Here is a 14,418-nt window from a genome sequence, read left to right on the forward strand (position 1 = left end):
CTGCCTCTCCTCCAAATTCCTACCCCTTTGGGTCAGGTAATCTGATCACTCCTTAAGGGATCAGTTTCACCAGAGGCGGTGGGAAAGAACCAAATTATGTCTCTGAGGAATTATAATTCTGAGGAATTATGTCCCTGGGGACACCTTGATCTGGTGCACCGTAAGCTAGACAGACAAATAAAGCCAGGACGTTCTGGCCTTCTGGAAGCCCCTGTTGCAGCTCAGTTCATGACCAAGCAGGAGCATCCCATCCTCTTCCCATATACGGTGTGATTGATCCTAACCTTTATCAGTGATTGCATTTTACTTGGTGATATGCCAAGACCTCCCTCTGTCCACAGCCCATTCCCAGATCACTTGGCTGAGCTTAGCCTGCTGTTAATGGGTCCAATGTCTTTCCCCAAAAGATGGGTGGAAGTCCTAACCCCCAGTTCCTGTTAGTGTGATCTTATTCAGAAAGAGGGTCTTTGCAGATGTAATTAGTTAAGATGAATCATGGGGCAGGCTATAATCCAGTGAGACTGAGGTCCGTATCAGAAGGAAACATGGGTGCCTGGGTGGCTCAATTGGTTAAGCATCTGACTCTTGGTTTTGGTTCAGGTCATGATCTCAGGGTTGTGAGATCAAGCCCCACATTGGGCTCTGCACTTAGCTCAGAATCTGCTTAAGATTCTCTTTCCTTTTCCCTCTACCCTTTCCTCCCCCCACCCCCACAGTTGGGTGTGTATGCAAACACTCTCTAAATTAGATAAGTAAATCCTTTAAAAAAAGACAAGGAGATATCAGGCAAAGGCAGACACATGGGAGAACACTGTGTGGTGACTGAGACAGAGCAGAATGTTGTAGCCACAGGCCAGGGACTTCCAAGGACTGCAGCAAACCTGTAGCGGGAGGGGGCAAGGAAGGATTCTACCTGCTCTCACAGGAGGAATCCTGGATGTCTTGATTTTGGACTTCTCCCCTCTAGAACTATGAGGGAGTACATTTCTGTTGCTTTAAGCCACTCAAATGGTGGTAATTTGGGACAACAACCCTACAAAACTAATACACTTGGAAACATGGGGATCCAGAGCCCTGCGCCGTGGGCAGGAGTCCACCCTCAAGGCTGTACCATTACAGTGGAGTGGAGAGACCTCAGTGATACCAAGACCAAAAGCTGTCCTCCCTCCCAGAGGGTTTCTTGAGCCCACACTGTGAGGTCTCCTTGTGCACTGTTTTCTGCATTTGGCTCACAGCTAGCCTCTGACCTTCCTCTTTTGGGTTCTGCTTCTTGCTTGTGAACAGTCCTAGCATCTGTTACTTGTCACATCCTGGCCTTGGCCTCTGCCTCACCAACCAGGCTGTGGTAACCTGTTCTTGGCATCCTGGTGTTAATGTGACCTGTCTGCCATCCCAATGGGCTTTGGGACACTTGGCTACAGTGACTGCTCATGAGAAGGCTTCCCTCGTTCCACAGGAAGAACACAGTTTGTTTAGGGTGCCCACACTCTCCCTTACACTGTCTGTGCCACATCATACTGGCTGCCTGGAAAGTCTGATGGGATGGTCTCCTTGGCCACAGGGCATACGAGAGAGTGGGTGTTCTCCTCTCTCCCATCTTCTCTTCAGAATAAACCTTTAATCCCCATCACAGGCCGTGAATGCTGCTCTCTGCCGTGGCTAAGCAGCTTTGAGCCCCCTGTGCTCAGGCTCAGTGCACAGATTTTTACACGCGGGGAGCTGGTCCTGTAGGCACTGAGCTGACTCAGCGTCTTCATCCCTGTTGGCAGGGCCGGCCTTGCCTGGACTCTAGGGAGCCAGGGTAGGGAGGGGAGAAAGGAGGTCACTGAGCGGTCTCAGGGATACTCAGGGCATGTCCCATACCACTGATGACATGTGAAAATCAAGTTTGTAGTTAAGTTTTGCCTAAGCAGTCCTGCGTGCCCCTCCCTGTACACACTTGTGTTAGCTTTGATTTTTGGCTCGCACACTTCTCTCTCCCACCAAGTAGTGAGCTCCCGGACAGCAGGATTGTCTCTGAATTACCTTGCATGCCCAGCACCTTGCTGTCCTCACCATCAGTGTTAAGTCCTAGCACCTCTCATCGGGCGATGTCCAGGACTTTTCCTCTGTGGCCTAGAGTTGAGTGGGTGCTAATGAGGTCAAGGTAATGGTGTAATCCCTTTGGAGGTCACTTAGCTTTGTCCAGTCCATTCCATGGGCTAAGTATTATTACTGGCCAAAGTCCAATCACAACTCTAGGCATAGGTTGCCTCTTCACCATGAATGGGTGCGAACTGACCAGCAGACCACTCCTAAACCCCAACCACAGGCCAGCTCCTGCTCCCTCCTTTAGATGTGACCCCTACCTCAGCCACATCCTGTGCTTTAACCTTAACTATGATCTGACTCTTAAAGCAGTCTTCAAAGTGTACCCAACTCTAACCATAGCTCATGGTCCTATTCTAGTAAGTCCTGGCACTCTGGGCTTCTGGGCACAGGAAGGAGCAGTTGGAGCTATGGAAGTGTAAAGGAATTCTCAGCCCACCAGTGGTGAAGGGCATGCCTTCCCAGGGATGCATCAGTGATGACAAGGCCTGGCATGGGTCGGGCATGACTCCTCTTAAATAAGTCCATAATGCTAAATTCTGAATGCATTAAAAAAAAAAAACCCAATTTCCAATAAAGGAGTTTTCTTACACCTAGGAGTGATTCGCCATGGGGGTCTTACATGGCTTTCCTACTGTACGTAACACAACTGAATTAGAATTTGACCTACACAGAGCGTTTGCTGTGTAAAGCAGGATCCACCTGGAAACAGATGCAGGAGATGCAGAGGACCAAGCAGAATCAGCACTTGAGGAACAATTTATTTGAGTGGCCGAAGTGCTTTCAAACAATCAATTAAAGCTATTCCCATCTCACGGGGTGCTAACCTCCATTTAAGGCTGAAAAAGAGGGCAACCTGTGTCAGCAGTATTTAGCAGTTTTAGCTGTATGGGTTGTGAAGAAGTCAATTCCAACCTCTTAGGACCAGCTGGGTGATATTGAGGGAGGCCAGGATATTAGAAATCTGTATCTTCTTTACACTTAACTCAGTACTTATTAAATGGTTTTTCTCCAGCAAGGGTAGAGCTATCTTTGAAAAACTTGTGTCTCTGTAGTGTTTTCCAGCTCCTTGACATTGACTCTGAGTTAAATCTTGGCTAAAAGCAATTACTGTCATATGATGAATTGAGGCAATTTATTTATTACTTGCGAAACATCCTAGGTGATGTCACTTAGAAGAATGATGGAATAATCTTTCTCGAGCACTCCATAGTCAACGAGACCTAGTGAGGGAGGCACTGTTCCCAGGTGTGGGGGAGGTAGTCGGAAATTTTAAAAAATTAGTCATCGTGGGAACAGAGAAAGAGTATTAGGAGTAAAGGAGACAACAGTTACTTAAACTTGAGCAAGGCTTGTCTCCCTGTGTAATTATACGGGATGCTATGGTGCCTAAATATCAAGAAAGGAATTATAGGGAAAGCCCAGAGATTAATAATAAAACTGAACTCAATGTGTTAAGGGCTTAGAGATGGTGGTTGATATACAAGGAAAGTGAAAAAGGATGAGGGAACTGAAGTTTAAAAGGTCAAGTTTAAATATCATTTGAGCAAAGTCTGTATAATTTGGCCCGTATAACAAGATTCACATGACATGTTCATCAATCCCTTCGATATTAGAATATGATATGTTGGAAAGAGGGCATAAGGGGAGATAATCTTCAAGAAAAGCGGTTATGGAATGGAGCTGCGTGATACAGCAGGGACAGGCATATAGACAAAGACCACTTAACCTGGCTCATTCTAGATCAAAATACCAGTAATGGTATCAAAATACCAGTAAGGGGAGGTGAACCACGAGAGACTCTGAAAAACAATCTGAGGGTTTTGAAGGAGCAGGAAGGGGAGAGATGGGAGGTTGGGGGAACCTCCAACCACCTCCTCCAGGTGGTGGGTATTGGAGAGGGCACGGATTGCATGGAGCACTGGGTGTGATGCAAAAACAATGAATACTGTTACGCTGAAAATAAATTTAAAAAATTTTAAAAAAATACCAGTAAGCATTACCTGCTGAATGACCCAGTTTAACACTTACCTTTCCTGAAAGCTAGCCACAAGGTCTCTGCCTTGACCTTGACTCTGGCTGAAATTAACACACAGTCCTAGGCCTTGCTCCCGATTGACAAGCCCAGACATCTCTCAAAAGTGGCAATGGGGTGAACACCATCACTTGTTCATAGATTACCCTCACTGGCCCTTCGCCTGTTTGGCCTCACACCCCTCCTTTGCTCTTCCTTTGCTGGCTGAGATGTGCAGGTAACCCTGGCAGGCTGTGTTTCCCTACATATCAACTGGCATGTAGGTTTGGCCAAGAGGAGACATTAATTGTACAGTAAGAAGGAGGAGAAGCCTTCTTCCTGTTGGCCTCAGACACCTTCTTGGACAATGGCTATATGCCCTCCATGACTCCATTTCTCCCTGAGGTCTACCAGACTTCCAACTTCTTTTGGATGATCCTGACCTCTGGGCTCTGATGAGGACCACCACATCCTTTTGTCTCTCTAGTCTATGCTGGGTAATGACTTTTGGTGTCGGTACCATCTGGGCTGCCTCATCCACCCTCTCCTGATGCCTGTGTATCCGTTCTCTAGCAAATTTGCTCCATTTTACATGTTTGGAGTGGTTTCCCTTTTCCTGGTTGGATGCTGACGGATGCACAGCCTGTGCTGATTTCTAGTGATTATTCCTTCCTTTAGTAAACAGTAAGGGAAAAATTCTGATTTAATCATCCAGTCTATATGGGTTTTTCCCCCTATATCAACATCACACTTACTCTTGCAAAATATCTGGAATCCACAATTTTCCATTAAAAAAAAAAATCAACAACAGCATTTGTTTCTCCCCAGGCTTCTCGCACCCCTCCTGTTTGCTACAATTTCAGTCCTCAAAGACTGCCAAAGTAGTTCATGATCACAATTACAAATGCTCTCAATGCCTTGGGATGCAATTTGTAAAGTCTGGAGGCTTGAATCTAATGAAGTATCCAGATGCTTTCCTACCAACTTTTATTCCCGATCTTGGACTTAAATTCCATTTTAAAAATAGCCCACCATTCTAAGAATCCGCTTCCAGCAAAATCAAGAAGGAATATGGTGTATACCTGACTTCAGAAGAGCCGGAAGGTTGCCCAGCTTCCTTATCTTTTCCCTGTTGTCTCCTCTTGGCAACCCATTGCCCCATAATCAGAGATATCTGCAATCCTTAAAACCTTCACTGGCATAGAGGTACCAGATCCCAAGTCAGAGTTTGAAAGGTTTTCTCCACTGGGTGCCAGATGCATGCAAAGCCAAAGTAAAGACAGAGAAACTCTTTGAGAAAAGAAGTCATTAAGGAGATGGGGTAAACTGCCAGCACAGTAAGATTGGGGGATAATATGCCCTTGGATAGCTAAGAGGGGACCGTGTGTTTTAAAGATTGCAGCTTTTAGGAATGGTGTTCCCGAGAGCCAGCTTCCTTTCTTTACCATCAGCAATGATCACCAGCATGGGTTATGCATCCCCTGGGATGTTCTTGGTTTTATCAATTGCAATTAGATGTTCTTTATCTGAGACTTCTATTTTTGCTCCAAATCTTCCCAGGGAAATTCTCTGAAGTAAAGCTATAGAATTGGGCCTGTAGCCAGTGAGAGCACTTTGAGAATGAATCATTAATCCCTTGTTGCCAAATTTTGTTATTGCTGCCATTAAGTCATCCAGATGTAAGCCTGATACAGGCCTTGCCTATTGGATGAAAGTGAAGTGAGTCATTCCAGGGAGCTCTGCCTGCCTTCATCCTAAGGATCAGATGAACTCAGGCAGCAGAGTGCAAGGAAGCATGGCCCCAGCACCCACAGCACACCCACAGCACACCCACAGTTAATAGATACAGGAACCTCCTGCTACCACCCTGGACCCAGCTCCAGGGACATGCCATCATTATATCACATGTGTGAGCAGTTCCTCAGAGTTCATCAAACATTTTTATTTCTGTTATTACATTTGATCCTTAGAAAATTCCTGTGAACTTGGCATTTACTCACTCTTACAAATGAGGATATCAAATCACCTGGTGGTTAATTGCTTTGATCAAGGTCACACAACCTGTTTGTTATGGAGTCTGGACATAAACTGATGTTTTTCTGGCCTGAAACCCATTGCTTTTGATCGATCTCATAAAACCATAGAATCTCAGATTCCAAAGGTGGATAAGAAATCATGTAGTCCTTCTGCATGATGGGAAAACACCAAGTTTCCACATAGTGTTTTTCACTGTGGGTGACACATTCTCCTGCCTTTGTGGGTGACTTGGGGATTTGGAGGTAGACTGCGTAGGAGTCCTGTATCTCTAAGGAGAATGTCTCTCACCCTGAGCATGGGTATCACTGGAATCAAGGGATGCTGAGTTGAGGTGGGAAGCAGTGTCAATAAGCAAAGAAGAAAGGTCAGTATCCCATCACAGGGATTGGGCTTAGTGAAGCATCCAGGAAGCCCAGGAGGTAAGAACAGGTGGACACAAAGTGGGCAGGTGAAAAATAAGGCCAACTCTGGAACAGGACTTGGGAACCATGACTGCGTTCATGCTCCTTTCTGTATCATAATGCTGCCTACGGGGGCTGGACTTGAGCCTCTGCTGAATAGTGCTTCCACATAAAAACCTTTCCTTTTGTTGGTCCCTAATCTACCCCTGTCACTCTACCCATTGATATTAACTCCAATCTTTAAAATTGAAGGGACCAGTCTATTCCATCTTCTGCAATGGCCTTTCAGCTTTTTGAAGGCAAGAACCAAGTCTCATCCGCATCTTCCATTCTCTAGGCTGAAAAGTCCTGACCTGACTGCCATTCCTCCAAAGTCAATGATCTCTGAATTGCAGTGTGCACCTGATTCACAACCAGACCTTGTTAACATGCAGGTGCTGACTCATTAGATCTGGGATGGGGCCTGAGATTCTGCCTTTGTAATAAGATCCCAGGCAATGCTGATGCTTCCAGTCTTCAGACCACACTTTGAGTGGCAAGGCTCTTGGCCTGTCTTTACCCTGGAAGCACCTTTCAGATGCTAGAGTCAATTGGATAAGCCTCACCAGAGTGGCCTGACTAGTGCAGTATTAAGCAAAGCTAATTGTCCGTGTTGGATAGCAGGAGTCCTTGAGGGATATAACCTGGGATGGTTGCTTGGAAACATGGGAAGAGGCAGTAGGAATGTAAAATGTAGTGACTCGGTCCTTTGTATGGAGAAGATATTGAGGGAGAGGGAAGACTTCATGAGACCAAGAGCTCTCCTTTGGGCCCAGGTTTCCATATGCAGCAGTGAGTAGGTAGTCCACCGATAGCCAGATGTGAACTCTGAGCTGGAGCCAAGAGGGGTCTGGATTCTAAGCCACCCTAAATTTCGTGGACAGAGATCAGGGGTGGCAGCAGCTGCTTGAAGAGGACTGGCTCAGCATTGGGAGTGCTCAGAGGTGAAAGGGTGCAGCTGATCCAGGTATGAGGTTGAGCATGAAGCCTCATGTCAGAGACAGTGGTCTGTTAGTACAGGCTGAGCTCACAAGATTGTTTTTGATGACTCCATCACACACGGGACTCACGTAGAGCCTTGAAGTTTCTCCAATTGGATGATTTTACCACCTGGTGCTTAGCTGCCAGTTCTGATTTACGTGGACTGTTCTTAGGCTGGCTCCCAGTGGAGGACAGAAATGAAGAGAATATATCCAAGTCCCTCCCCCTTCTCTCAGCAGACTCCCATCTCCATCCCTGGTTAGCAAATAGAAGTTACCCAAAACCAGCAACAGGGCTTTTTAGAGACTGGGGGACTGATATGGCACTAACTTTGACTCTCATGAAAAGGATGGGCTTAGAGCAAAAGCAACACAGCTACCATACTCCTTAAGGGCTCTCAGTTCTACCTCTGAAAAAGTTCCCTTGGATTTCTGGTCAGAGAGCCATGTGGCCAGCCTTCTTTGTGGACACAGCCCTGGCATTTCCTTCACTGCAACTATATCAAGGACAGTTCATTATAGTGATAAGAGGGTGAACCCTGTACACAGAGTCCTGCTCTGGAACCCACTAGTTATATGGCCTTGGACAGGTCATTTAACCCTTCCGTGAAGTTTTCTTATCTATATAAAAGGGAAAACAAAACTAGCATCTTCTGAGTTTTGTGACGATTAAATGACCTCAAAAATGAAAATTGTTTGGCACATTACTTGGCACCCACTAATGGATCAGGCCATTTAAGCTGAATTTTTAAAAAAATCGTAGTAATTGAGCTCCTGTTTATCAGTGCTTACCTGAGACAGCCCATCGCATTGCTAGCAGGCCCTATCAAAAGGCAACCCTTGGGGCATCTGGGTGGCTCAGTGGGTTAAGCCTCTGCCTTTGGCTCAGGTCATGGTCTCAGGGTCCTGGGATTAAGCCCCACATCAGGCTCTCTGCTCAGTGGGGAGCCTGCTTCCACCCCCCTCTCTGCCTTTCTCTCTGCCTACTTGTGATCTCTCTCTAGGTCAAATAAATAAATATTTAAGAAAAACAAAGGCAACCCTTATGTGCTTCCCTGTAAGTACTATCACAGGGTCCCATCTGCTCCATTAAACACTTAGATCTAAGCCTCATGGGGATACTTCTGACTCTGAACCAGGAGCAGGGCTAGCCCATGTTTGGTCTCCATCCCTTTCTTCTTCTTCTCAGATGGAGGAACCATACAGGAATGCTATCTGGCCTTCAGTCCCAGAGCCATCTCCTCTATTCCCGTACCCCCTTTCAACATGGTTGGCATACTTCCTTTCTGAACAATGCTACAGTGGCTACAGCAAATGCCCTTGAAGGGGCACTGCAGTGGATGTTGGATTGGCCATGTCCCAGGCCATGTTCATGTCTCTGCTCCTGGAGTCTGGTTGGGTCAGCCAAGCATGATTCCTTCTCGTAACGCTCCTGTACAGAGTGTGTGATTTCACCTCTGATGCTTGTTGGCTGAACTCATTGAATTTGTCTAAACCACTGGGTTCTGGTCTTTCAGAAAGCCTCCCTGGATTGAACCATCATTGGTTCATGGTCACCACTGAAGGTGCTTCAGTGTAGGGCATCTTGGGACTTATTTGGGGAACGGTTTCTAACACTGATCCAAGACCTTCACTTTCCCTTGACTGTGGATCTTGATTCCATCCTGCGAGCAGTGTTTGACACAGTTCATTATTCCTTCCTTCTTGAAACACTCTTTTCTTAGCTCTAGGGTGCTCAGATCTCCTGGGTTGTTTTCTTACCCATCTGGCCACTCCTGCTCTGCCTCCTCTACAGGCATATCTTCCTTCTCCTGTCACCGTTTATTCTTTCCCTGGGTGGCCCCATCAACCTCAGCCTTTAGATATGGTCTGTGTGCATATATCACACTTTTACTTCCATTTCAGACCTCTTTCCAGAGTTCCAGACGTGCGTTTTTAACCGTCCTTCTTCTAGAGTGTATCTCTAGCTCATATTTTTCCAAACACACCCATTTTCTCTCTGTAGCTATACTTTTCCTACTGTTTTTCAGACCCATAAACAGCACCATCATCCACCTTCTTATGAACACCAAAGACCTGGGGCACCTGGGTGGTGCAGTTGGTCAAGCATCCAACTCTTGGTTTCATCTCGGGTTCTGATCTCAGGGTCATGAGATCGACCCCACATTGGGCTCCATGATCAGCAAGGAGTCTGATGAGGACTCTCCCCCCGCCCCCTCTGCCTCTCCCCTACACATGCATGCACATGTGCTCATGCACACACACTCAAATCTTCAAAAAGAAAAAAAAGAAGAAGAAGAAGGTTACCAAAGACTTGGGGCATCCTTGACATCTTTCTCCCTCATTCTCTGCATTCGTCCCATTGAGAGGTTTTGGTTTGATTTACATGCATTTCAGGTAATTATCTCTTTTGTTCTGTTTCCACCGCCATCACCTAAGCCCACCTGGATGCCTGCCACTGTTTCCGAATTCGCCTCTTCAGGCCACTTTGGCTCGACACTGAAGCTGAAATGATCTGTTGGAAAAGTAAATCTGAGCATAGTATTGCTCCATGAACAACACTTAAATGGCTCTCTGGGTTTCTCAAGGTGAAGAACAAAATGTCTCATTGTAGCCTCTGATGCCTTGTGTGGACAGGTCCCAGCTGCGCTCTCCAGCTTCTCTCTCGCCGTGCTCACCGTGCTTTCTCGCCCGAGGTTACACTATGTTTCTTTCCTTTCTTGAATGCACCAGGCTCCTTGCCCCATCACACAGCCTCAGCCAGTGCTGTTGCTTCTGTGGCTCTCACAGGCTCCTCTCATGTTCTTTACCTGGTTACATCCCATCGTCCCTTGAAGCTCACCCCACTGGCCACCACATCTTGCCGCTTGTGATTCCCTCCCCTAGTATGTGCTTTCCAAGTGCAACATGCCTCTCTTTTCTCATTCTCAACAGACTTGAAAGTTTACGTTACCGATTCGTCATTCATTAATTCTGTCTCTCGAGCCCTACCCACCACTCATGGTAGGTTCTTTGAGGGCAGGAACTGTGCCTGTTTTCCTTCCCACTGTATCACTGAATGCCTGGCATATCAGGAGAGCTTGTGATTATTTATCAGAGGAATGAAGTATGAATCTCTTTAAGCCAAGCCAATAACAGTGTTCCTAAGGTAATAGAATCCTCTCCAGGGCTCCTTTGCCCTTAGACCCCTGGTCTCTAGAATAGGATCTCAGAGCAGGCACTAAATAAAGTTTAGCTATGGCAGTGAATGCTCCAGAGCCAGTTTCCTTCCTCCAAATCCAAATCCAAATCAAAAGGTTCTGACACAATTGAGGAAATTGTCACCTGAGGTGTTCAGTTTCCCTTATGTTTGATATGCAGTGGACTAGCCATATCTCAGAAGTCATGGCTCCAAACTAGGAAATGGAGGCCATGTGGGTGCTCCTTTGGAATAAGCCCCCATTCTGGGATAGGAGACCAGCCTGCCAAAGAGGTGGTTGGCTATCTGCCTCATGAACTCTCTGGGCTGTAGATTAGTAGAGCTTGCTTGGGCAGGCCTGGGATTTGGTGAGCTGGTCTTGCCTTTAGTTGGTGAAGGGAACTGAATAAGATCCCATGTTCAGGAGTCCATCTGGGTGGAGGATCTCTCATCCATCCCATAGATAACATTGGCTGGCACATGGATGCTCAGTAGCAAGTGGATGAATGAATGAAGCAAACAACTGCTGTCTACTTCTCTATCATCCAGTAATCATCTGTTAACTGGAGGAGGGGGATGGCCTGTGTGAGACTCTGGCGTTAGAGAGATGAGAACACTCATTCCCTGTTCTTGGAGACTGTCCACTCCCACTGGGGAGGCTGGACTACATAAACCCAGCTTGTCCCAGTTACAAGACAGTTTGGAGAATGTCTCCTGATACAGGAAAACCCTTGACACTCTTAACCAAGAAGAAGGGATGCATCCTTGTGCTGGAGGGCTGTTCTTAAACATCAGTGACTTTGGGGAATCAGAATCGTAGCTATGGGCACTAACATCCCTTCAATTCAGCTGAGTTCTGTGAACACATGACTGAAAGAGGAGAAATTCAATTTGGTTCCATGAGAACAAATGTGTGTGGGCAGAGATGTCATCCCTTCAGCTAAACGTTGAACAATCACAAACATTAAGGGAACACCTATTACAAGCCAGGCTCACTGCTGCCATGAGGAAACAAAGACAAAAGAGGTATAATCTTCCCCCCAAGGAGCTTGCAGACCATGGGAGGAGACAGATGGAGAAGCAAATAACTAATATCTGTATATTGAGGTGTGTGCAAAGTGTTACAAGGAGTTAGAAGTTAGTGAAGAGAAAAGAACTCTCCCAGGGGCACAGGCCAACAGAGGAGATGTAGTCACTGATGAAGAACGAGCTGGTGCTGATGAGGCAGAAAAGTAGGGGTGTGTCAGGGGAAGGATTCTGTGGATTTAGGCTGCCACACACAAACGTGGCACTGCTGGGAATATGAGTAGCAGCAGGGAGGAATTCATTCAGGGTGCTGGTAACCTCTGGGCCACTCTCCAGAGGTGTTCATGGAGGTGTCCGGAATGAGAAGGGACCTCTGATCCCTGGTCCATTGCCTGAAGAGGCCAAGCAGAGGCATTTTTTTGGATACCTGGAATGAAATCAACAAGTTAGTACCTGGCAGAGCACGTAACATCAGCATTAAATTCCAGAAATGGAGTCAGTCACATGTGTTTTCTGAACCCCAGGCAGTTCCTTCAATGCACTAAATTTCTGCCACACCATTTGTTTCATCTAAGGCACAAAACAAAATCTTTATGCTTTTACCTTTAAAGTTCCAGTGATTTTAATCATGTTACCTTAACACAAAGCTGTTGTTTTCACCCTTTACCAGAAAGAATAAAGTAGGGCTTGGGATAATTCCACAAACCCAAGAATCAAATTATAGATCCATGGTTTGATTCGAGGGACAAATCAGTGTGAGGGATAAAACTCTCCACTTGATCTCCCTGGAGGATAATGATGCCCCAACCTAGCTGTTGTGCAGCCTTGGAACACTCATTTCATTTCTCTGAACTTCAATTTCTTCCTCCGAAAAAAAAAAAAAAGGTATAATAATCCTAACATCACAAAGGACTAATCCTCAAAAAGATTAGATGGGACACTGTGTGTAATGCTCTCAGTGTAGTGCCTGGCACTTAGTCAGCTCTCCATAAATGGAACCTGTTGTCATTGTTGTCTAATAATTGTTGTCTAGTCATGCGTATGAGCCCTTTCAACATTTTTCTTCTTCTTTTCCCTTGAAGGTGCCTCCACTCAGAATTCTAACACTGTGGAGCCAGAGAAGCAGGTGGACAACACCGTGAAGATGGCTGGTGTGATCGCTGGCCTCCTGATGTTCATCATCATTCTCCTGGGTGTCATGCTCACCATCAAGAGGAGGTGAGTGTCTGGTGCTGCCCTGCAGACTCTGCTGACCCCAGCTGGTCCAGTACTGCCACGCGGCCAGGTCCTGGCTCTGTTGATCACTTCCAAGCAGGGGCTTTCTTTTATCAGTGTTCAAATCCTGAAATCCTTGAGCCACTTGTGGCTCATTGGATTGGCATCTGCCTACTTGGTAAGTGGCCCAGAGATGGGTGGTTTCCTACAGAGCCAAAGTTCCCTCCTGCGGTTAGGCCACTGTGGTGTGCCATGGGATTCCATGTCATGAGTCTTCTCAGAGTTAACTGCTCTGTTGTAACCGATCATGTCTCGTCAGGATTACTGGGAAGCCCCAAAAATACAGATGGAGGAAAGTCATGCTTCACCCTTTTTGCCTTCACTCACCCTGATTTCTCATGGCTCTACCAGCAGCATCCCAAGCTGACCCCCACGTGGCAGAGATAAGCCTCCTGTAGTGCGGTAGTCCCAAGGGAAGGTTCTTTCCTACTCTATGTCCCATAATACCTTCCCACCTAGAATTTTGCTACTTGTTATTTCTCCATAAGATGTCCTCCTGGGTCTACTAACACAGTTATCGCCTGTTGCTTTGCTCATGAAAGCCAGGGTATAGACGCCTCCTCATCCCCAAATCCCTAAGATTTGCCACACTGACAAATCTGTTTATCAGACATTCATAAGGGAATTGCAGACAGTTTCCTTTTGGAAAGGAAACATTCATCTAGGAAAGCTGAAGCATATCAAGCTGTCACTAACCCTGGATGCAAGGTTATTACTCCAAACAGGGAGTCCCAGGGCCCATCTCTCCTTGACCCTTTGGCTGGTGCCATGTTTCCATGCCTACCACCCACCTCTCTGTCTTCTCAGTTTCAACATGGTGGTCCCATTCTTGGTCTCCACCTTCCCACTCCCTAGTTGGCCAGAGCAAACAAAACATTTAGTTACATTGTAACATTATGTGCCTTAGCATGCCCTGCTTCCAGCTTAAAGATAATTTTACATCATTACACAAACCACTTAACACCTTAGCCTGAAGCTCTGGTTGTTTGTCATTCAGAGTTCAGGGCAAGCCCTGTCACAGGGACCAGGCACTTGCTTCCATCTGTGGAACAAAAAGTGCTCGTGAAATTTGCTTCCCACCAGAGCAAAAAGACAAATCCTAGCTTCTACCTAAGGAGTCCCATGAATATAAATGCAGAAAAGTTTTTTTTTTTTTTTAAATCTCCCTTTCCAGTGTTCAGTGAGTCAGAAATACTGGCATTCCCACTATACATGCAATCAGCCTTCTCTTGGCCATTTTGACACGGGAATATACTTGTGTCTTTCATGACTCTCTTCTGAACCAGCCAATCCTCCCTCTGGCTAGGACATCTTCTTGTAGGACCTTGTCCTTTCTTGATAGGCTTTGTCTAACAGGCTCTCAGTAGAATGATGGGAGAG

At 46.3% G+C, this 14,418-nt stretch overlaps 1 protein-coding gene across 4 annotated transcripts in view; it reads left to right on the top strand.

Moving 5' to 3' along the window:
• The window catches only part of PTPRT (protein tyrosine phosphatase receptor type T), an 804,817-nt gene that overhangs the window by 608,880 nt on the left and 181,519 nt on the right, over window positions 1–14,418 (top strand). For all 4 annotated transcript variants that reach the window (XM_044263018.1, XM_044263019.1, XM_044263017.1 and 1 more), the window contains one exon: window positions 12,846–12,981. In XM_044263018.1, coding sequence (XP_044118953.1) covers window positions 12,846–12,981 — 136 coding nt within the window. The remainder of the gene's footprint in view (window positions 1–12,845; window positions 12,982–14,418) is intronic.

This window comes from Neovison vison, chromosome 8 (genome assembly GCF_020171115.1).
Source record: "Neovison vison isolate M4711 chromosome 8, ASM_NN_V1, whole genome shotgun sequence".
In the NCBI taxonomy this organism is placed as follows: domain Eukaryota; kingdom Metazoa; phylum Chordata; class Mammalia; order Carnivora; family Mustelidae; genus Neogale; species Neogale vison.